Here is a 23,356-nt window from a genome sequence, read left to right as displayed (position 1 = left end):
CTGCAAGTAGATGACAGGGTTATGGACTATGTCCCCCACACCCACTTTCTCCTCCTCTGCTCTCAGCTTAACCTCTGGAAAATGGTTCCTTCCTGACCACAATCCACTGGATTTCCCCCACACACTCACCGTATCTTCCTTAATCTCTTTGCCCCTGGGTCCCTGTAACCAAACATTCTCTTTCTCCCTTACCCCTGTCTCAGTAGTGAGTCTTTATGACGACAGTCCTGCCTGCACTCACACGGGCCACTGGAGACCTGGGTCACTCTTACAGCATGTACTGTTCCTCTACGTAGGGGCCTCCCAGAGCTCCACCTGCAGTCCTGTTCTGCCTTCTGGACAGGGTCCTTTCCTGCCATCACCCTGTTCACCACTGCTTTCCCTAAACGTTCCTGTCCACATAAACCCCTGTGCTCCTACCACCAAAATTTCAGACCTCAGCCACTGTGTTTCTCCTTCCCCGTTAGTCATCAAGACTGTTCCTAGGGACTTCCATTGCTAGCACTGTGGTGGTCAAAATACTCCGAAAAATCTCATTAAGAACGTCTAATAAAATGAAACAAACATCATTTTAAATGCATTGCCAAATTCACAAGAAAGTAGGGAAAGCCACTGGGGTTATTTTCCTAGGGTCATTTATCAACTTTGAAAACCCAAGGGGTTAGGAGAAGAGGCCTTGGGTTGATGTGAGGCTGGGAGTTGAAGTGAGAACCATGAAGTTGGGATCTCTTTAGGGAAAAAAAGCAGTCTAGGATAAACATCCCACCCCCCAGGGAATACTGAAAAGAAATAGGTCTGTCTCCTCCTGTACTCTGGTGGGGGGGAACAGAAAACTTTCCTGAGAATATGGCACCTACAAGACTGCCTTATAGGAATTTTGGTTCATATTTTTACTTTTGGAATCTTGAAACCTAAAACTTAAAAAAGAATGGACCCTAGTTTGTAATGCCTCTGAAGTGCTTGGTTATAGTAAAACAGAACCTCCTTGGAAGCAGGCAGCCTCAACCCAGGTCACAGAAGAGCTCTGAACATATGTTTGCAATCCAAGTTAGCAAGCATAGAAAACAGATACAACCAACATCACAATCTAACTCTCAAGATCTTCCGAGAGTAGAATTTACAGGTAAACGTTATAACGTAAGTATTTTCAAATGATTACAGTATTTTCAAGTGATTACAGATGGAATAGAAACATCGTAATAAAATACTGTGGAAAAAAGGTCGATTTGGAAAAGATAAAATCAGAAATAAAAAATTAGCCAAAGAATTCATGGTCTAAGAAGACAGAGATTTGAAGAAATTAGAATGTAGCACCAAGAGATAAAGAAACAGAAAATATGAAAGTGAGGTCAGGTCAGCACATGGAGGAGGTGGTGAGAGGGTCCAGTGGAAGAATTCTAGAAGGAAGGATTAAAAGAATGGGAGAGGCAATATCTGAAGAGATAATGGCTGACCACATGCCAAAGCTAATGAAAAATATTAATCTATCTCCTAGCTTCGTCTCAGGCCAGAGCAGGTACTTAGTGCTGGGATAGCCCGCCTTCTTCCATGGCCAGAGCTCCACCCCCACCTACCCTGGGGCACAAGAAGAGGTACTTACCCGAAGCACTAGCCTCATGGAGATGAGGCTGTCCAGGCCTGAGTGGTCCAGCTGAAAGCGCTGCTCAAGGGTAAGGTCTGTATAGGGTAGAATCTGGCACAGGGGAAACTCCAGCACCCCCAGAGCACACTCCTGGCCATCGTCCAGCACCTGGGCAGTGGCCAGTCACAAAACTGGGATGAGGTGGGATGACCAGTCTCAGACCCCCCTCCCCCCAACCTGTCCCGGGCCCCATCCAAGCCTCAGTTCACCTTAGTAAGTATGTACTGTGCTTATTGGCCTGGTCCTAAAAACCTGGGACTGGGGCCAGGCCTGGTCCCTGTTTGCAGTCAGGGTAGAGGCAGCTATGGGCTGTATGAGGCAAGTGTGCCAAATGGCCACAGGGGCTTTAAGGACTGATGAGCTGAGCGCCCCAAAATTGTGTTGGTCATGAAATCTCAGACAAGTCATTGTTTGAGCCTCTATTTGCTCATGTGTAAATATAAAGAAGGTATCTGTTTTCCAGAGAACTTTTTGAAGATTATTATTTTTTTTAAAGAAGTCCATCATCATAGAAGTCCAGGGAGGATTACAATACGGGCCACTCTGGGTGCTGTGTAACCACCAGAAAGACTCTTGCAGGGAGAGAGCCAAGAGACTTGAGGGTTCGTCCTTCACAGCCTCTTACCCACCAGCCCCTGAGGAGGCGGGGCCTCCACATCCTCCCCCACACACGGGCTGACCTCCTGGCTCCCCACCCCTCCTGCCTTAGACTCCTCTTAGCTTTGTTCCCAGACCCCAACTTGAAACAAACCTTCAGACGCAGCTCCTCGGTTGCCACGTCACACACAAAAAAGGAGAACACCTGGCTCCACACGGGGTCTTTGGTGTGGGGACAAGTCTGGGGACAGAGGAGAGAGAGTCACTGAAGGGTCAGGATGGGCAGAGCAGGGTGCCAGCCCCCACTAGCCCTGCCCGAGGATCAGACCCCCACACCCATGGCTTGCGGGAGGCATTAGGGCAGGACAGCCAGACTCAAAGGCAAGGAGAGCTTTCCCAGAAGTTACTTTTCCTTCCCTTCCCCGAAGTTCATCTGTTTTGTTTCTTAACTCCCACATAGGCATGAAATCCTAGGATATTTATCTTTTTCTGACTGACTTATTTCGCTTAGCATAATATACTCCAGTTACATCCACTCTGTTGCAGATGGCAAGATTTTATTCATTTTGCTCTCCAAGTAATATTCCATTGTGTGTGTGTGTGCACGCGCGCACACACATTTACCATTCGTCAGGCAATGGGCATTTGGGCTCTTTCCGTAACTTGGAAGTATGCGAGGCTGAACGCGTAACAGCACGAGCACTCACTTCCAAGGAAGGGCCCTGTAGCATCGCCGCCGCTTTCCAGCGTGTGCGCCAGCCAGTCATCTCGGACCCTCAGGTCCTTGAACCGGAAACTATTTGGGAAGTGGTTTTGAAGAAACCGTGCCTAGAAAGTGTCCTAACGCTACGAAGCGCTGTTCTGTTCCCTAATCGCCTGCCCTTTGGCCTCTGCTCCGGAGAGGGCTGTGGCCTCCCCGTCCCATGGCTACACGCTGAGGGGCCTCACCTTGCTCATGTGCGTCTTCTTGCCTACAGACAGCTTGACATAGGAAGAGGGGTCTCTGCTCGCTTTATTCTGCGGGGGTAAGATCCACAACCGTGAAAGTGGTGCCATCTATATGAGACGCCACCCTTACCCTGCCTCACCTCCCAGCCCCAAAGGGCAGCGGTGGGACCTGCGGCCAGCCGCTTTCTTCCCTGTGAGAGAAGGCTACGTTGGTGCCCCAGGGTCCCTGGGCTGCCAGCACTGCGAGCTCCAGGATGGGGCTAACCCCAGGGGAGGCTCCAAGGGATAGACAGGAGGCCCGGAGCTGGGCCTGCTTGAGCACCCACTCTGTTCCCGAAAGCTATGGAGACAGACAAGGTGGAGTTACGTTCTGGCTCTTCCTTGAACTTGTGACCTACGTACTTAACATTCGGGGTGCTACTTGTAAAATGGCAACAAAACCAGACACACTCATCACAGGACTCGGGCATAATGGACGTGGGGGAGGATTGCAAAGCCCAGCCCTTGGCACACGGCAGGCTCGACGCATGGCACTCCTGTCATCCCTAGGCTGTGTGTGCACAGACCGTCACCCAGAAGATGGGGCTGTGGTGACTCTGGGGAAAAGGAGCTGTGACTGGCTTTCACTGACCTTGGTACACCTAGGGAGTTTTTTGGCTCGATATTCACCATTCAGGTAGTCAAAAGGGTTTGTCTGCAGCACAAGAATAGGACAAATGAATGACACATGGACACTTGCAAGGGACGGGCACAAGGCAAGGGTGTATGTGACACGGGTTATGGCACCACTCACCGGCAGGTTGCAGGCACTCTCCAAGAAGACTACGAGGATGGCAGTTGAGTGGCCACCTTGGTCCTAGAAGCAGACACAGACTCTCCCTCACTAAGTGCTGAAGCATGAGGAGGCACAGGCTGGTTTCGGAGAAGCCTATTCGTGGCAGAAGGGAGCCAGCCAACCCTTGAACTCCAGACAAGCCCTGAGGTTGCCCACAACCTAGCTTTTTGTTGAGACTGAGTCCGCAACTGCAACATGTCAGATTCAAGTCAGACACAGGGGTGGACTTCCCTATGAACTGGGCTGACCAGCACTAACAGCTTTTAAGGAGGCCATTTTCCCTGCAGATGGCTGAGATGCTCACAGACTGCTGAGCCATCAGGGGCCGCCTTGTGTGGAGTGAGGCCGAGGGACAGGTTCAGCAGAACGTGGGGCTGGCTGGACGGTCCTGTGAGCAAGATCTAGGGGCTTCATCTCGCCCCCTTCCCACAGCTCACACATGGACCGGCCCCAAGGCAAGTTTCCCCCCGCCGCCACCTTTCTGTTAGGGGGCGCTGACACCTCACCCTCACCTCGGTCAGAGCGTCCGGGCTGGCGATCAGCGAAAGCCACTCCAGCCGCAGGTGCAGCCGCCCGCTTGTTGTGTCATTCAGGACAAACCACTGCAGGTGGGGTGGGGGGAGCAGGGAGAGGAGGGTGAGGAGGGAGGGCCAGTGAGATGCTACCGACGCTTTTCAAGCAGTTCAATTCTGGGACGTGGAGGAGCCCTACTAGGGGCTTTAAGGCAAAGATGATTCAGCCCAGATGGGGTGGGCTCTGGGCTCCAGGGACTGGGAGAGGTGGTTATAGAAGGACAGAGCACTATACTTGGAGATGGAAACAAGGATGTCCATGGTGGGGGGCGGGAGGGGGGGAGGGGGAGCTTTGCAGGCACCAACTCTACCTCATCCACCACTCTGTTCGTCATGACATCCGCAAGGCAGATCTGCAGGCTGGAACACACAGGGAGTCAGCTTAGCTCCGAGAAGGCAGGAAGCAGCATATCCAGGTGCGGCCCTCCAGACGGGATCTTAGGGGCGCCTGGGTGGCTCAGGTGGTCAAGCATCCAACCCTGATTTTGGCTCAGGTCATGATCTCACCGTTTGGTTTGTGAGACCGAGCCTCGTGTCAGGCACAGCAGACAGCACAGAGCCTGCTTGGGATTTTCTTTCTCCCTCTCTCCACCCCTCCCTCCATCTTGCATTCTTGATCTGTCTCTCTAAATAAATTAATAATGTAAAGAAATGGCTTACAATCTTTGAGGAATAAAAGGGGATCTTCTTCATCTCAAGGCACCAGTGGTAAAGCACTTGCTACTCAAGCAAACGGAGGACTGTGAGCAGTGACCTCCCCCCCCCCTCCAGGAGAATGTGAGCTGCTGGGCACACTGGCCCTGGATTTCTCGCTGACAGTACCACTGGCATGCTGAATGGGATGATGATTCTTTGTGCAAAACTGCCCATGCATTGCAGGGGTTTAGCTTCCCTGTCCTGTGCCCTCTCCACACCCGTGGCACCACCTCCCATAGTCATCGTTAACAACCCCCAGGGCAGGGCCCCTCCATTTCCAACGCTGCCCCAGGTGCCCTCCAGGGGATAAGTCTGGTTGGCATATGTGTGACAGGAGGTGACACAGACCTACTACCCTGACTGCAGCCCAAATGGAAGACCCTGATAGCCAGGGGGAAATTAAGTCTGTGTAACTTGGTAGAAATGTGCTTGAGCTCAGCACACCCTGGAGATCAGTTACACACAGCATGAACTACAAGCCACACTTGTCATCTGCAACAATACAAAAACTGCAGCTTTTTCTACTAAGATGAGAAGACAAAGAACATCTGGTGGGGAGCTGTCAGATCGCGTCCCTCCCGCTTTGTTTTGCTGCTTTTAAAATTACACGTTCATGGAAACAAGCTAAACAATACAGGAGGAGGAAGATTTGGGTGAAACTCTCTTTTCTGCCTCCTAATCCCAGCCTCCTGTGCGGTGAGCAGTGTGAACAGTCTGCTTTGTGGCTTCCGTGCCCTTCTCTGTGCTCACACACGCACATACTCCAGGGTCCTCCCTGGAGAAATGAATCAAACCATACAGGCCATTCCCGGCTGCCCCCTCCCCTCCTCCTCCGCACTGATGGAGTCCTCCAGCTCACACACACACAGCCCTGCTCGTCATTTTTAAAAGCTGCAGACTCTTACATAGTTTGGCAATGGCAAATCTCTTCTCTCAACCAATGTCCTCTGAGGCTGGATATTTGCATCTCCAGCTTCTTTCTTTTGCCAGCACAGCTCTGCGTATTGCAGAGCACCTCGGGTATAGTGCTTTTACTTCACAGGATACTCCTGGAGGTGGGGCTGCCGGGCCAGAAGACGTGTACATCTGCGGTTTTGATGGCCAGCCCCTGTCCCGCCATCTCAGTCCCCCCACAGCCTGAGTTTGGGTCCTGCCCCAGAGCGAGCGGCCAGGGCTCCTGGGCACTGGGCACCTGACCATCCAGGCCGGCCCTGTGCCTGCTCCGAGCGGGGACTCTGGCTATCTCGCCAGGACTGCAGGGTGCAGAGCCCCTGGGACACAAACCGTGGGGTCCTCTGTGTCCCCGTAGCCCAGCTCAGGGCTGGGCACTCAGGAGACCCCTAGTGAGGAGGTTAGTGGCAGGAATGTGGAACGACGGAGCAGGCTGCCTAACGTGGTCACCGTGTCAGGTGACTGAGTGCCGGAAGCACAGGCGCGGTGTCCCCAAGCCTGGCCGGGTGCCCCTGTGCCTTGCTCGGCCCTCCTCCTCACCTGCCCAGGAAGTCATCCCTGTCGGCATCCTCGTCGTACAGGTCCACCTCCAGGTCCTGCCCGGGGACTTCGTACACCATAAACTGGAACGAAGGACAGGATGCTCAATCTGCGGGCCGCCACGGCGGATGAAGCAGACCTCAAGCATGACCGGGGGGGGGGCAAAGTCCAGCCCCGCCCCCTGCCAGCTCGCAGCCCTGGGCGGCTTCCCGCCTTCAGTGCCTTTGCAGAGCCCCTCCTAAAGGACGTGGTGTCCTCCCCTGGAGGATGGGGAAGACGGGGGTTGGGTGCTCAGGGGACGGCGGCTGCTGTGTGTTCTGTCTGCATGGGGCTTGCGGCTTCTGGAGCACTTCACAGGCTGTGGGTCCTGCCCTCTGGTAGTAGGGATTGTGGGTGAAGAACTTTGAGTTCCTGATGTGAGGCTCTGGCAGGGGAGGCTGAGAGGATTTGGGCACAACTGACTCTGAAGTTGTCTCTTTTACTCTGACTTGAAAAATCCCAACAAAGCTGACCGTGATGGGAAAGGGAAGTGGGAATTCATTTATGAGCTGTCCCTCTGGCAGGGCCACAGCAGCCCACCTCTGAAGCCTGGTGGGTGTGGGAAGGAGGGGTAATGCAGGCCAGCCTGCACGTCCCCAAGGCCGCTCCTCAGGCCCAGTGTTGCCACGTGGGCGTGTGAGGCCCTCCCTTGTTTGTACCCAGCATGGAGCCTAGAGGGCATCAAAAGTAGCCGAGGAGACCCTCACCTCAAATACCTCGTTCCAGGTGGGGTTCAGGTTCTTGTAGATGGTCCTGCTCCGGAAATGCTGCAGGCCAATGCTCACCTTGGCATAGGGGTCTGACTTGCCTCGGATCCCCAGGAAGCTGTCCTTCTGAGCCAGCTTCTCTGCCTCCAGCAAGTGGACTCTGGTCACTCCCTGGAAAACGCACCAGCCCGGGGCTCACAGCCGCTTCCCCAGCTGTGCCAGCCCCCAAGGCCCGCAACATCAGGGCCAAAGCTGTCAGACCTCACCCCGACCCCATCTCACTCTCTCCGTCGTCTACATGGGAGGCAAGCCAGATACGGCAGTTTTCTCACTGCCACGCAGCAAGTGGTGGCAGGGCCCAGGCCTCTGGCCACTGCATCACAGAACCCTGTCCCCAATCCCGACCTTCAACCTACACAGGAATGACTTGTTCAGCTGCGGCCATTTCCTCCTGTGCCAACAACCACCATCTGAGAAGGCTACCTCCCGGATTCCCCCTCTCTAGAGGGGAACCAAGTTCTAGGCAGTTCTCCTGACACCCAGGTTACACACCTTTGTGGGCACTGCCTGCGGCCGGCAGGGTGCTCATAAAGGCCCCACACTCTGGACTTTGTCCTAAGCCAGAGTGGAGTGCAAGAGTTAGGAAGTACTCTTCACGGGGCCAGGAGGCCTCCTGCCTAGAACTGTTTTTTTAAATATCTGTAGATACATGTACACTTAGGATGAGCACTGAGTAACATGTGGAGCTGCTGGGTCACTCTGTTGTACACCTGAAACTAACACAGCACTGCATGTTACCTGTACTGGAATTAAAATTTAAAAAATAAGACATCAGCAGATGCACAGGCATTTAGCCTTTAACCCAGCAATCTCACGTCTGGCTGTAAAAGCGTACTGGCAAAAATCTAAGACACATATAAGGCTATTTTTCGTGACATCACTATTTGTAAAAGCGAGAGATCAACACAGCTCACTGTCCACCTAAATAACCCCCCGCACATTCACACCGTGTAGGACAGGGCTGCTGTAAGCAGGAAAAGAGGAAGAGCTCTGTCTCCATGCCACAGAGCCGTGCCCAGGACATACGGAGAGGTAAAAGCAAGGTGGGGAAAACCAGGTTGCTGCCATCCATCAAAGAAGAGGCATATGACCGTCATCAGAGAAGCACACACAACTGTATGGTGCAGCTGCTCCTATTAGAAAACCAACGATGAACAGTGCAAGGATAAACCAGCACTTAAAGGGGGGCGGTGGAGGTCAGGTGGAGGGAAGAAGGGGTAGAAGCCAGATGCCTTAAGATAGAATCTGTTATTTATATTGGACTTCAGAAGCTTGCAAATATTTTTCATGACTGCAAAAGGAAGTTAGGGTAAAAATTAAGTGCTAAAAATAGAAAATGGAATGAAAGAAATCAATGTAAATGTCCACGGCCAGTTGTCGCAGACACGCAGAGAGAACTATTCCAACCAAGTTTAAATCGCAGCAACTTTCCAGTACCTGTTGAGGAGGGTTGTCCCCTGAGGACAGATTGTTTTCAGTAACAGAGACGTTGGGGTGAGACTCTCAAACACAGCGTGGGGAGGCTAGGAGGACACGTGCACTGCCTCCCTGCTGGCCCGGGCCTCACCCCTGTGTGGCCAGATCAGGCCGATGTCTCAAACCTGGTGCTGGTGGAGAAATGGGCACATACCCTTCTCCCGAGCCCTGACTCACAGCCCTGAACGGCACCTTCTGTAGGGAGGCCATGTGGCTGTCCTCAGGGGCCTCCCAAGCAAGGCCCAGGATGGGGGCAGGGGGCAGTAGGGCTGAGCACACAGGAAGGCCCACATCCTGGCTTCACTGGATATTGTTTCCAGGGCTCCCCAAGGGATCTTTCCACCACCAAGTAATGGAGTCAAGGGAGCCTCATGTCACAGAAGGGACGATGGGAGTCTTCTAGTTTCCTGGGGGAAACTGCTCACAGTCCCCAACCCAGGCTGCACAGGGGGTTGGGAGGACCAGCGAACAGTAAGGAATGCCACCTGGGCTCTGCCCCTCCCTAGATGGGGGACTCTGGGCAAATTGGTCAATCTTCCCAGGACTCAGTCCTTGCCCAATAAAATGAAGATGCCACGATCTCACAGGGCATAGACCAGGCCACCACCTGAGAATGCGATCCCCCCTCCAGCCTGTCTGTCCCTCAGCGCTGGGCCCAGGCTCTGTGGCCAGTGCGGGTACTCACGCAGGGCAGGGGAAAGAGCAGGTTGGTCACATCCAGCCCCTTCTTCACAGGCACAGTCACGCGGTTGGGCAGCACCAGGTGGGCAGCGATGAGGTCCTCCAGCAGGCTGTCTGACACCTCGCTGGGGACAGCGGCATGACCAGCTGCAGAAGCCGCCCACCCCTCCACCCATCATCCCCAGAGCTGGAACCAGGAGCAGCGTGGGGGGGAGGGGGGGCTGCCCAACAGAGAACGTCCCTGCCCCCAGCCTGCCTAGCTGGTGGGGGTGGGGGTGCTGTGGGGTATATAAACTGACAGCCCCTGACCACCCTCCTCTCAATCCCGCTCTGTTCTCTGAGACATCACGGTGGGGGAGCTATGAGTGATGGCCTGGAGCCCGTGTGCAAATCTCAGCTCCACCGCCCATGAGCTGTGTGGCCTTGGGTAAGTTGCTAACCTCTCTGGACCTGCTTCCTCATCTCTAAAGCAAGGATATTAATACTACCCCCTGGGGTTGTTACAAGGAGTTAAAACACATCAAGGGCAGAGAACAGCACCAGGTGAACAGTAAGTGCTAGCTAAGTGTTTGCCTCCATAGCTCTTCTACTCCCTGACATCCCATCAGAGTCCTCTGCTCACTGCCTGACACCCTCTCCCCAGCAGGGGAGCAGGGACAGTGCCTGGAACAAGCCTGGGGCACAGAGTGGGTGCTCAGGAAACGTCTGTTGATTAAAACAAGGCACCACTGGATCCTCTGCATCCAGGGGACCGGGGTCAGTGGGATGGTCCTCAGTGAGAGAGCCAGTGGCCCTCCCTGCAGGCAGGGGAGCTTCCTGAGCCCACTGAGCTCGCTGCTGCTTGCCTTGGCCAGCCCAACTGTCCCTGCCTCCTGGGGACACGTGCCTGCATAGGGCTGGAGCCCTCCTCTGCTCCTCTCAGGGGACCTGAGGCTCTGAGTGAGGCCCCGCCATGGCCAGTCCCAGGAAGGTGGCATTTCCCAGACCGGCCTCTCTTCGCTGGCCTCTGCTGTGACAGCCAGCTACCCCCCTATGACCATGGCCGGGGGAGGTCATGCAGGCTCGTCATCACCCCTTGGGTTGGGGAGGGGGTGGAGTACAGCTGCAAGGAGGGCACCCCTGTGTGTCCACACCTGCTATGCCACCGCACACACCTGAGTGTCTTCCCAGGAACCACCACATAGAAGAACCAGGCTCCCCTTTCACTGAGGAAGAGCCCAGAGAAGTCACACGTTGCTGAGCAACAGAGCCAGGGGCCCGGTCTGGCTGGGTCTGCCACCTGAGCCTGTGCTCTCTCATTAGCCCCCATGGCCTCCCCCAGGACATCTCCTCTGGCCGGCGTGTGCCCATGCGATTGAGAGAGAGAGAGAGAGAGTGCGCGTGCAAGCGAGCGCACGTGTGTGCGTGTGTGCGTGTGCGCGTGTGTTCTGGGTACAGTACCTGCCCACAGAAGCCAAACAACACTGTTAGCCTCCTGGTCCCACCCAAACTCCCCAACACCTTCCCCCCAGGGCGGGGACAGCTTGATGCCACCCCACTCCTCCTACAGAGAACTGGGTGGGAGGGCACGGCCCCCCCAAGCCCCCCTTCTTGGGATCTGCATGGCACCTCTGCTGTGCACTCACTTGATTCCCGGCGCATCCAGCAGGTTGGTCAGGCCTGTCCAGTTGATCTGCAGATGCTGCAGGGGCAGAGGGAGGCTGTGAGGCTGGAGGAGGCTGGGAGCCCAGGGCCGGGGTCCCTCTGCCAAGCGCCTCACACCTGCTGGCAGGGAGACCCCAGCCTGTTGGTGGCGGGGGGCCCTCTGCAGGGGTGTTAGGCACGGGGTAGGGACACCTCTCAGTCTTGCTCAGGCCTCGGCTTGGGGCAGCTGGGGCCGTCGGGCCCGCCGCTTCCCTGCCAGGACCACACGGCAGAGCAGTGCACATGGTCACAGACCCGCCTGGACTGAAAAGCCTGAGTTACACCCTCCTCTCCACCCTGGTCTCCCTGCGTGACCTCGGCAAGCCACTCTCCTCAGCCGTTTCCTGGTCACAGGGAGAGTGGAGCCGAGCACCTCAGCCTTGGATGACATGAGACAGGAGCGTGGCCGGCCTCGGGCAGTTCCATTCTTGGACTCAGCCCAGCACCTGGGGCCCAGCGGGCGCGTACTCTCCCACCGGGAACCCTGGGCCCGCATCTCTCCCCGGGACTTACCGGCTTCTGAAGGAAGAACACGGTCACGGCTCCCACGAAGGGCTTGTCCACCAGAAGGGGCTCCAGGATGATCCGCAGTGTGCCCTGCAACTGGATGGGCACAGGGGGCCAGTGTGGGACCTCGGCCCCCTACCCCCTGCACCTGCTGCGCCCTGCCGAGCCCATCCCAAACGTCAGGGCCACCTGCTGTTGCAACGGGTGCCACACGTGGGAAACAGAAACCTGCACACAGCTGCCACCCCTCTGCCGGGCACCGGGGGCCTGAGCTAGCCACCGCTGCCTTCTACCGCGTGCCCACACTTCAGGCCAGCCCGGCCAGCGGGCACCCAGCTCCGCTATTGCTCCTCCTCCACCCGCCTCATTTCTAAGCACTGGTTCTACATCACTCCATAAACAGGACTGTTCCCTTCCCTGGGCAGCGGATGTCTCCCCGGGGGGCTGTGCGCACAGAGGCAGGTGTGGGGCCGTGGGCCCAAGCAGCAGGTTAATAAGGCCCAGTCACCTCTTCCTGGCCACGTGACCTCAGGCCTGGGGTCCCTTGGTCATTATCAGCCTGTATTTGGTGTCATCAGCCTTTCTGCAGCCTGCCCCAGCAGGAGCCCACTTGCCCCTGCCCAGCCTCCCACCCCAGGGGCAGGAATGGGGGGGTGAGCAGTCCCGCCAGGCTCCACGAACCTGGATCCCGTTCACGCCAGCCTGTATCTTCTGCAGCTCCGCACTGATCTCACAGTCCCCAATGTAGCTGAAAGTGGGGAGGGACAAAGGGCAGCTGCACCACTCAGATCAGGAAACTGGCCCGGTGCCTGCCACACAGCCCAAGTCCAGGCAGCCAGCCACCAAGCCTGAGCCCTGCATCACCTGGATATGGCCTCCCTAAAAGCCTCAGCCTTTCTCAGCTCTGCAAAGATACTGACGTAAGCCCGGGCCCTGGGGGGCAGCCATACCAGTCCTTTCACGCAGGTGCCTCATGCATATCCCTACCTCTGCCCACGAGGGCAGTGGCCGTAGGCACCACTTGGCCTCCTGATACCCCACAGATGTGAAGGGGGAGCTCTGGATGAACATACTGCCCAGCCCTCTGCTACTGCTGTGTGCCGGCCCCATCTCTGTTCAGGTCTCTTCCCCAAAGACACAGGAACCTGAGTCTAGCTGGCGGCGCTTACCAAGTAAGGGGCACAGGGAGCCCAGAATGGGTGCCTTTGAGGGTAAAGATCATGAGACTCTGTCAAAGGGTCCTCTGACTAAGGGGATAGAGAGGGGCGAGTCTTTAAAAATCTGCAGGATATTTAAATATCTGCTGGATGTCACAAAAATGCTGAGTACTCTCCGAAGAGTGGGGTGGCGGGGGTGGGGGTAGTACCTAGGGACTGTAGGGGCTGCCTGAGCTGACTGAGAAGCTGAGTGCCAGAGACCCTGATGTGCCTCATCTATTCATACAGGGATCCTGTGGCAGAGCCTTGGAGCTAGGAGTGCCCAACAGCCATCATCATCCCAACACACTTGAGGTCAGCCCCCAAATAGGGATAGGTGTTCCCAGAGTTGACTCCTGTCTTCCTGATATGCTCTCAGTGCCAGCCTCTGGGCTAAGGACAGGAAATGAGGCACTGGAGAGGAATGGAAACATTCTGGAACTTTAGGAGTTCACCCTTGGTCCTTTAAAGCACAATTCGAATCTCACCGCCTCCAGGAAGACTTCCTGGATTTAATGTCCCTTCTCTCAGACTCAAGCCTGCTACAAACATCATTCAAAAGAGGTACCTTTGCCCAGCCCACTGAACTAGTCACTTATGTGTCTTTGCATCCTTATTTTCCTGAGGTGCCACAGAGTCCCATTCTCCCACGGATCTCTCACACCCTGTGCTCAGAGCTCCCTGGGCTTTACCACAGGCCCCGATATCTTCTTGCCATACTTGCTCCCTCTTTCTATATCCTCTTTAAGGCAGCTGGTGTGACCCTCCAGATGACCAGCACTGACTTTCAAGAAAGCTCTGCTGCCTGGGCCTTGGCACCCCGAGCATGCCTGGTGCTAGTCTTATGGGAGGAGCTAGGCCTGGGCTGAGGGGTCAAACAGCAGTGGCTTCCCCGGGACCATCCTGATACTCTGCCCTGCTCCAGCCCAGGGTGTAGATATGCTACTGCATCCTCAAACTGGCTGTTCTCACACAGTGTTCACTGGTACCCTATACCCGGTCCACACAAGCAAGAGGGCTCACCATATCTGCAGGTCTAGGACCACCTGCCTCCGGTTGTGATGGTTCGTGTGCGCCTTGACGCCGTTGACCCTGGGGCACTGGAAGAGATGCCGGAGGGCTGGGTCAGCGGGGCTCTGGCAGCAACGGATGGCTGCCAGCCCCTTGCCCAGCACTGAGCTTTGTCCACAACGGCCAACATGGTCACTGCGCTCCCGGGAGGAGGCACAAACACGGAAATGCACACTGCGGCCCCGTCCGTCCTTGGCACTGATACGTCCCTCCCTAGAATGTGCACCTTCCTTCTCTCTCTCTCCTAGCACAGGTATTTACAGAGTACCTGCTCTGTGCCAGGCACTGGCCTGGGGAGAAGGCCAGGAGCAAGATGGGCTGAGCCTGCCCTCAGGGGCTGGAATCCTAGCAGAGGAGACAGTAGGGGGAGGCGGGGGGGCGGGGGGCGCGGGATGAGGTGCAGCCCCTGCTGTCACATGGGGATCTGGGGATTTCAGGAGCAAACTCCCCTGGGGTGTGCAGAAGCTAGTGAAGGCTTCCTGGAAGAAGAGGCATTTAAACAGTTCTGGCATCTGAGTAGGAGTTGGCCGCCCAAGGGCAAGGGCTAGAGGGCAGGATCCCTGGCTGAGGGGTCTGACCCTAGAAATTAAAGTGGCCCGGCCTTGACCCAGCCCTTCATGATCCAGGTTCATGGTCCCCCAGCCTCTGGGGCTGAGAGATGAGCTACTAAGTAATCCCTCCTACCCTGGGTCTCTTCACCTTCTATCAGGAGTCTACTGAGCATTGGAGTGGGGGTCTGGTTATTATTTATGAAGAATAAAAAAATAAGTATCATTTGAATTTGAGTTATGCTGAAGTACTTAGGGTTGAAGTTCACTCATATTTGCAATCTAGGTTGAAATGCATTTTTAAAAAAGATGATGAGGTGGGGTGCTGGGTGGCTCAGTCGGTTAAGCATCCGACATCAGCTCAGGTCATGATCTCACAGTCCATGAGTTCGAGCCCCATGTCAGGCTCTGTGCTGACAGCTTGGAGCCTGGAGCCTACTTTGGATTCTGCGTCTCCCTCTCTCTCTGTCCCTCCCCAACCAGCACTCTGTCTCTCTCTCTCAAAAATAAATAAATGTTAAAAAAAATTTTTTTTAAAGATGATGAGGAAAAATAGATGCATGGATATGTGCTAAAGCAAGGATAGCAAAGGTTAGCAGTTGTTCGATCCACATGGCTCACTGCATAATGCTCTCACGTTTTCTGTATGCTTGAGATTTTTCACAATGAACTGTTGGAGAAAAAAATTCGATCAAACATACTAGAGGAGATTCCAATATTTCTGTTTTCTCTTTGGAAAGCGACATTTGCCAATGCATTGTCATACGAAAAGCCTATCAAAGAGTATGCAACCAAAAATGCAGGGAAAACAGTATCACTAGGGACAGCTCGAGGAGTTGAATTAAAATCATTACGTAGTTTGTCCAGAGTTTGCGATACATGTGGTATGTCCGCTTTTTAAATATATAGTTTGCTGTGGTTTATTTTGCCATTCTTTCTCATATTTAATATTTATTTTTGTCCTGATTATACATTTTTTTTAAGAGAAAGAGAACCTATGAGCAGTAGGCAGAGAGAGTGAATCTTAAGCAGCCTCCATGCCCCTGGTGGAGCCCGACGCAGGGCTCCATCTCATGACCCAGAGATCATGAGCTGAGCTGAAATCAAGAGTCGGACGCTTAACTGACTGAGCCACCCAGGCGCCACATGTTCTTTTTCTTTCTTATAGAAGCTCCAGGCTGCCCGGCACCTGGCTCCACCGTGATCTCCAGGGCCTTGATATTAAAGACTGAGAAAAGCCAGTGGAAGACTGGGAGGCACATCCCACAGGCATCAGGCTCTGCAGTAAACAGCAGTTTGCCAGCTTCTTAGCTCTTAGCCTGCTGCATCCTTCAAATGCCAACTCAGGCATCACCCAATCCCGGCAGCCTTCCCTGACTACCCCACACCCTCCACTCCTGAATTCACACATTCCTCCACCATCATGCGTACACTGCCATGCTGGGGCCCACTAGTTTATATGTCTGTCTCACACAGGACAGTGACCTTACTGAAGGCGGGGGCACAGCCACACTCATTTCTGTCTGTGGTGTCTCACTCACAGCCATGTTCCATAAAGTCTACATGAAGGAACCAGGGACTGAACAGATGAACCAACAGATGCTGGGACAAGCCAGTCCTGGCTGAGTCTGAGTGGCACAAACTAGAATCTCCAGGGCTCAGTCATACTGGATCCCACCCCCACTTAGGCGGCTAGTGGGGCAGTGCTGGTACTCATTCCCGGGCAGGCAGATGGCTCTCAGCAGGCTGGCCCTCATTCTGACACCTGCCTGTCCCCCAGCAGACCACAGGCCAGTGCCTCTGGCTTCCCAGGTGATGAACATCACAGCAGTTCTCTGCCTGGAGGATGCTTTTTTTAAAAAATTATTTTTCACGTTTTTATTCATTTTTTGAGAGACAGAGACTGTGAGCAGGGGAGGGGCATAGAGAGAGGGAGAGACAGACTCTGAAGCAGGGTCCAGGCTCTAACCTGTCAGCACAGAGCCTGACATGGGGCTTGAACCCACGAACCATGAGATCATGACCTGAGCTGAAGTCAGATGCTTAACCAACTGAACCACCCAATTTTTTTTTTAAAGTAAACTCTACACCCAACTTGGAAAGTTGGGCTCAAACCCATGACCCCAAGATCAAGAGTCACATGCTCCATCAACTGCATCAGCCAGCCAGGTGCCCCTGGGGATGAATTTTCAAACATTGAAAATAAGACTCACATCAGCGGGGCACTTTGGGGCAGCAGGGACAGGGCACAAGTGTGGGCTAGGAAGCTGTCAAGAATCAGGACATGATGTCGGGTAGGTCAGATGCAAACCTCCTCTGTGCAGGGTCACCTATTATCTTCCCAGAACTAGGGTTGGGTTTGTGATGCTGATTGTCAGGATCAATCATTTGGTAGAGAACTAACCGCTGCTTTGAGGCACTGCCTCACTCGGTGAAGGTGGGTTCTCCCTAGCTGATGCCTTAGCAAGCATGACTTGTACATCTTTGTATCTGGCGGGCTTCCACTGCTTGGCATCCTTCCAAAATTTGGCTTAAGTGGGCTTATTTCCCACCTTTCCTTTTTGTCCTCTCTGAGCCAGGCTTCCTTAGACCCTGTGGGGACAGTAGGGCCAGGACTCAGGGGTGAAGGGTCTATATGGAGGCTGAGAGGCTGAGAAGGGCAGACGGTGGCCGGGCCCCCAGTGAGGGTCACTCTGTCAGGCGCCAGTGACCTGGGGCAGGGTCTGGGCCAGAGAAAAGGCTGCAAAGCAGATACAGGCCCCTCCTGAGACATCACCCACCTTCTGTCCAAAGTAGAGCTTGGTGAAGGTGAAGGTCTTCAGGTGGATGCTCTTCTCCCGGATCTTGGGCTCTAGTTTCTCCCGGAACTTGTTCTCCATGATCATGCTCAGGTAGGGCCAGATTTGAGAGATGATCTGTGACCACAGGAAGAGGCTCTTGGGGGGTCAGGTCTGTTTCCCCCACCCAAGACCCAGGGCTGTGCTGAACACATGGCCCCAGGGGTGGGGGTCCCAAGGCCCTTACACTGCAGTACCCACAGGCCCGCCTGCCCACCCATCTACGCATCTATCTGTCCAGCTGTCCATCAAATATCGCATAACTACAACAGTGGTTCTCACTCTGGCCCAGGCAATGGGACCCCAAGACTTGGTGCTGTTTTGCAGACCACCACGAAATAATCACTCAGCATAGTGTTATGAAACTTCGGTTCTGTGCTAAAACATAAGCTATCAGAATCAACACTGTGGTGCAACCAGGAAGTGGCAGGTGCCAGAGGCTTAAGGAAAAAGATCACAGAAGAGAAAGTTAAATTGCTTCCTGTGGATTTTTTTCTAACAATCAAAAAAGGCTGCCTTGGGCTGATCCCTGCAGCAGAATGAGTCATGGCAGTGGGTCTGGGAAGCAAGTTTTAGACTGGAAGGATGGAGGGCAGCAGAGAGGGGTCATAGTAATTATTTATTTTTTTAAGTGTTTATTTATTGTTGAAGGAGAGAGACAGAGTGTGAGTGGGAGGGGCAGAGAGAGAGGGAGACAGAGACAGAGGGAGAATCCGAAGCAGGCCCCAGGCTCTGAGCTGTCAGCACAGAGCTCTCTCGTGAGCCCTGAACCCATGAGCTGTGAGATCATGACCTGAGCCGAAGTCAGACGCTTAACTGACTGAACCACCCAGGTGCCCCAAGAGGGGTCATAGTATAAAGATGCAGTCCCCGTTCTCCAGGCCCAGTGTGGGAGGAGCTAGAAGTTGTGAGGTTTCAGGGCTCTACTGCCTCGTCTGTCTCTCTCAGGCGCTCCGCTGGGGCTGGTCCCACCTTCCCGTCTCGCTGCTTTGTTGTCGACCGAGTGCATCTTGAGCATGAAGCTCCACGGGACACACTTGGTGCCCCCGTGTGTGGTTTGTCCACACAGCCATCTCCCCACCCGTGCCCTGAACTGAGGGCGGGAGCCTCATCCCACTAGTCACACATCCCCAACACCTTGTGTGGGACAACGTGCCAGGGTAAGAAAGATGTAACACACGAGGGCACCCATGAGCTAGTGGACACAGGCATGAGCGGGCACAGAACAGGGTCTGTCCCAGGAGCCTGGGGCCCAGCATTAATCCACAGAAATCTGATCACTCCTCTGAAAGCAGTAACTCACTTTGTCCAACTTCTCCCTGCAGGCTTGGAGCTGGGTTTTGTGTTTTGTTTTTTTTTAATATTTATTTTTGAAAGAGAGAGAGACAGTGCAAGTGTGAGTAGGGGCAGAGAGAGAGGGAGACACAGAATCTGAAGCAGGCTCCAGCACAGAGCCTGACGCAGGGCTTGAACCCACGAACTGTGAGATCATGACCTGAGCCGAAGTCAGACACTTAATTGACTGAGACACCCAGGTGCCCCTGCTGGATACGGTTTTTGATCCACATGGCAATGACATCATTGGTAACACAGGACTATCAATTTTTGCTCAAAAACCATCAGGAAGTCCTTCCTTATACCTAACTTAAGTCATTCCTGCTATGGCTGTTCTCACCAGAACAGAGGCAAGGTTCCTATTAGAAAAAGTCCTGAGTCAGAATACTTGAGTGGGTGGGAGGATCCACGAGCTATCACATTTAGGGGACACGTGTGGGCTCTCCAAGTAGGGGCCAGATTCTGTTTCCTCATCTCTAAGAAACAGCTAGACTTGGAGTCGCAGAGCCCGGGCCCCGAGGCATCTAGCAGCAGAGGCCGTGGGAGTCCCCTGCATGATCTAATAGCAGTCACAGCGATGATGACAGTGTTCATGATGTCCCAGGCACTGGGGAGCATTCATTACTGCATTAACCCACACAGCCTCACGAGGCAGGGACCATCATTATTCCTGGTGCACAGATAAGGGAACCAGCTGGGAGAGGTGGGCAGGCTGCCCTGGGCTGCGGAGTCAGCTGGCCCATCTGGGCTGGCGACCAGGTGAAGCGTGGCAGCCGCTGGGGTACCACGGCCCTCCTCTCCTTAGGAAGCACTGATCTTGGCCTCGTGGGCCACTGGCAGGCTGCATTTTTCTCTACACCTCTCTGTATTTTCTAACATTTCAGCTGTGCCCATGCTTTCATTTCATACTAAGTTTTGTTTTGTTTTGTTTGAAATAGAATAATTGGGGGGGGTGCCGGGGTGGCTTAGTTGGTTAAGCATCCAACTCTGGCTCAGGTCATGATCTTGAGGTCTGTGAGGTCAAGCCCGGTGTCCAGCTCTGTGCTGACAGCTCAGAGCCTGGAGCCTGCTTCAGATTCTGTGCCTCCCTCTCTCTGCCCCTCCCCTGCTCATTTGTACCTCTCTCCCTCACTCCCTCTCTCTCTCTCAAAAATAAACAAACATCAAAATAATTTTAAAAAATTAGAATCATTCGTAATGAGAAGATCCCTGAGGGTGAGAGGGGGAAGAAACCAGCAGAAGAAACCACCACCCCAACTGGCAAAAGGCCATCTGTCCATGTACGGGCCTCGTCCCCCACCCAGGCGGGGGTCCTTCAGCCTAGGGTCAGCAGGAGGCGGCGGCCTAGAAGGAAGCCAGCACCTTACCTTGTTGGCCCACTCGACCCGCTCCACATCTGGGAAGTGGATCTAGGGAACAGAAGCCCCAAAGGGAAGTTAGACTCAACACCTGCCCATCCCTGAAAACCCAGAAGTGCAGCAGCACCGGCAGGTTCTGGCTCCCATCCCACATGCACCTCTGCTCGCCCCCGCCCCCGCTCAGCACCCACTTGGCACGAGCCAGGAGACTCAGCCAGCCCTGCCCCGGACCGCACCGTCTGGTGGGGCAGGCGGCAGGCAACCAGACTGCATCAATGCTGGGCCAACACTGACACGACTCCTGGGCTCAGAAGCCCTGGGCCCATGTGCCCGCTTCTGGGACTGCACGTCCCCCACCCCCACTGCGCCCTGCACCCCTCAGGCTGGAAGGGCGGGGGCTGGAACCCCGTCGTTTGTTTATGCAAATAAGACCCGCCTTCCAGGTGGACACACAGAACCCCAACCCGGGCTGGCCCAGGGTAGCACTCGACTTTGCTCCTTGCCACTTCCTTCCTCCTTATTCCCTTTAATGCCACAAGTAATCATGGACTCTGGAGAAAAATTAGAAAATACAGCTAAGCAAAAGGAAAACTATTTGATCAGAGAATGCCGAGGGATAACTACCGTTAACAGGTTCATACATTTCCTTCCAGCCTATTGCCGAAACAAGGATATGTAGTTCCCACAGAAATTGAGGTCACCGTGCCTTGGTAGTCTGCTTTTTTCCACTTAGCCTACATAGGATTGTGTTGATTCCTAAGGTAAGAACTGCCAGTTTGAAGGCCATTTTCTTAGGCAACAGGAGAATGGGAGTGCCCTCAGCTCTCAGGAGCCCCTCCCCAGCAGGCCAGATCTGTGGTCATACAGGGGAGCTTCCTTCAGGTCACAGGCCCTAGCCACTGTGCCTGCTGGGTGATTCCTGCCACTTCCTTGGGTCCGGGAGAGGGTTTGGGGGGCAAGTGAAGCGACAATCCTATTGGCTAACCTTTGCATGACCTGAGGGTGCTCAACCCCTTCCTTGCAAGGGTCTCAGTCTCTGCCAATGTCTGCCAATGTCTCATAGACCCCCACCCCAACCCCCAAAGTTTTCAGGGACAAAGGGGGCAAGACTATACTAGTGCCTGGCACAAAATAGGATCAGCAAAATGGTAGCAATGGCTACCATCACTGTCACCAAGTCCTCTGAGCACAAGGCCAACTCAGGTTCAGATTCATGGTGGGCATAAAAGCTCCCAAGGTCAGGAAAGGAAATGTGTCCATGCAGTTCACACTCCTAGTGCATGCCAGGCCCTGGGCTAGCTCTGGGGATGCCCTGAAGGCCTAAACAGAGACCCTACCCAAACCACTTGCCCAAGAGGAGAGCCTTTCCCAAAGGAGTGATAAGCAATTCTGTTCTCCTAAGGAATTTTTAACAGCCTTGAGAAGTGAGAGAAGCCCAGTGCTTCTGAGACTCCTGGAATATCAAGCCGTTCTCCCAGCCTCAGTTTCCCCAGCTCTGGACAGTGATCCATACTAACTTGGAGAAGCATCTGATATGCTCAGGTGCTAAAGGAAAATCACTGCCTGGTTCCCAGAGGGGGAGCTGGCTCAGTCCACAGGAACAGAAGGGAATGTTAGGAAAGGAATCTTGAGGAAAATAGGCAGGGATTAGGGTCAGCCTGTCTGGTTCAGCTGGGGAGAAGCAGCCTAGTCACCAAACATTCACTGCTGCTGCCCTGCATCAGGTCCCAATGTGTACCAGGCACATGGAGTGGGAGACCCTTTCACTGCTCCCTGTCACACTGCCCAGCGCTCAAGTAAAAACTCCCGCACATGGGGCTGAAACAGATATTCTCGCTTCCCTTTGACTTCACTTCTTCCAGGCAGCCTTTCCTGATCTCTCAAGTCAGAGAGGCCCTATTAGGTATCTGCCGGTTCTCCTTTGGGACATTTAACACACCTAATTAGAGCTGCTTGTCTGCCTGCCTCCTTACTAGACTGGAAGTTCTCGTGGGCCGACTGAGCCTTATTCCTTATTAGTGCCTGTCCCTGGCATATGAATACCTTAATAAATATTTGTGGAATGAATGAATGCAGAAATGAATGCAATGTTCCTGCCCTCAAAGAGCTCCTAGACTAGTAAAGGAAGCAATTAACAGACCATTCCAGTACAGGGTCAATACCAAGGCGCAGGAGTGGGACCCCCACAATGGGGAAAAGTGGCTTACAGCGGGGCTTTCCCTGCCACCTTTGTTCTTTGTTCCTCTTCTGCCCAAGCCTCCTGACGGTACCCCTCCCTCTCCTCCTTCCATCCTGACCACTGCACTCCCATCCTGCTCCGGGGCACACCTCATGTGCACACCCCTTCTACCTACCCCGTCACTCTAAGGGAGGACCCAGAGGAGGTTCTGCACCCCCTAGGAACTGGGTCCTGATCTCCTGCACCCTGGGAAAGTGATCCAGCTTGGCAGGTCCAACGCTGGCCACACTTGGGAGCCAGCTAGACAAAGATTCCTGAGCTGCCTCACACCTACTGACTCAGAGTGTTTCAGGGTGGGGCCTTGCAATTTATTTTTAATGAGCTCCTGGCAGGATTCTGGAGTTCAATCAAGGTTGGTTGTGAGGCATCAATGATCATCTGCCCCTTGCATTACAGGGGCCCACACTCACCCTGACAGCGCAGACAGGGGCAGAATGCCCACGGCCCACACTGTTTCCATGATCTCTTGGCCAGCCGCACTTGTGATGGAAGCTCTGTTCTGCCTTAGGCACCCTGCCAGCTCTCCCTCAGCCTACATCTCAGCACCTATTGTGACTAGCCAGTGAGCCAATTCAAGAGCCAGGCCACCTTCTCTGTGATGGCCGCACAGTAAGTTCTGGACCAGGGGATGACATCAGAGTGATGGACATGTAGGGACCAACTCCTCAGACCCAACATTCCTTCAGTTTGATGGAGACAAATTAGTCATATTTCCATTATAATTGGCCTTTTTTTTTTCCTACTCCAAATTCTCAAAGGTATTCAACACTTTTATCCATTGGCTTTATATTTTAGTTTTTGCACTTAGGCCTTCAATCTGTCTCATATTTTTATGGCG

General features: G+C 54.1%; 1 protein-coding gene across 1 annotated transcript in view; it reads right to left on the bottom strand.

The window, feature by feature from the left end:
* The window catches only part of ESYT3 (extended synaptotagmin 3), a 49,526-nt gene that overhangs the window by 10,590 nt on the left and 15,580 nt on the right, over nt 1-23,356 (bottom strand). Inside the window, exons 2-17 of the mRNA XM_077756651.1 lie at nt 20,289-20,330; nt 17,530-17,664; nt 14,154-14,230; nt 12,616-12,682; nt 11,941-12,030; nt 11,370-11,425; nt 9,749-9,869; nt 7,528-7,698; nt 6,782-6,864; nt 4,906-4,954; nt 4,535-4,624; nt 3,981-4,043; nt 3,819-3,881; nt 3,188-3,256; nt 2,394-2,480; nt 1,601-1,750 (exon numbers count right to left, since the gene is read on the bottom strand). Coding sequence (XP_077612777.1) covers nt 1,601-1,750; nt 2,394-2,480; nt 3,188-3,256; nt 3,819-3,881; nt 3,981-4,043; nt 4,535-4,624; nt 4,906-4,954; nt 6,782-6,864; nt 7,528-7,698; nt 9,749-9,869; nt 11,370-11,425; nt 11,941-12,030; nt 12,616-12,682; nt 14,154-14,230; nt 17,530-17,664; nt 20,289-20,330 — 1,413 coding nt within the window. The remainder of the gene's footprint in view (nt 1-1,600; nt 1,751-2,393; nt 2,481-3,187; nt 3,257-3,818; nt 3,882-3,980; nt 4,044-4,534; nt 4,625-4,905; nt 4,955-6,781; nt 6,865-7,527; nt 7,699-9,748; nt 9,870-11,369; nt 11,426-11,940; nt 12,031-12,615; nt 12,683-14,153; nt 14,231-17,529; nt 17,665-20,288; nt 20,331-23,356) is intronic.

Source organism: Crocuta crocuta, unplaced genomic scaffold (assembly GCF_008692635.1).
Source record: "Crocuta crocuta isolate KB4526 unplaced genomic scaffold, BGI_CrCroc_1.0 scaffold337, whole genome shotgun sequence".
Taxonomy (NCBI): domain Eukaryota; kingdom Metazoa; phylum Chordata; class Mammalia; order Carnivora; family Hyaenidae; genus Crocuta; species Crocuta crocuta.
This window is presented reverse-complemented; position numbering and strand designations above follow the sequence as displayed.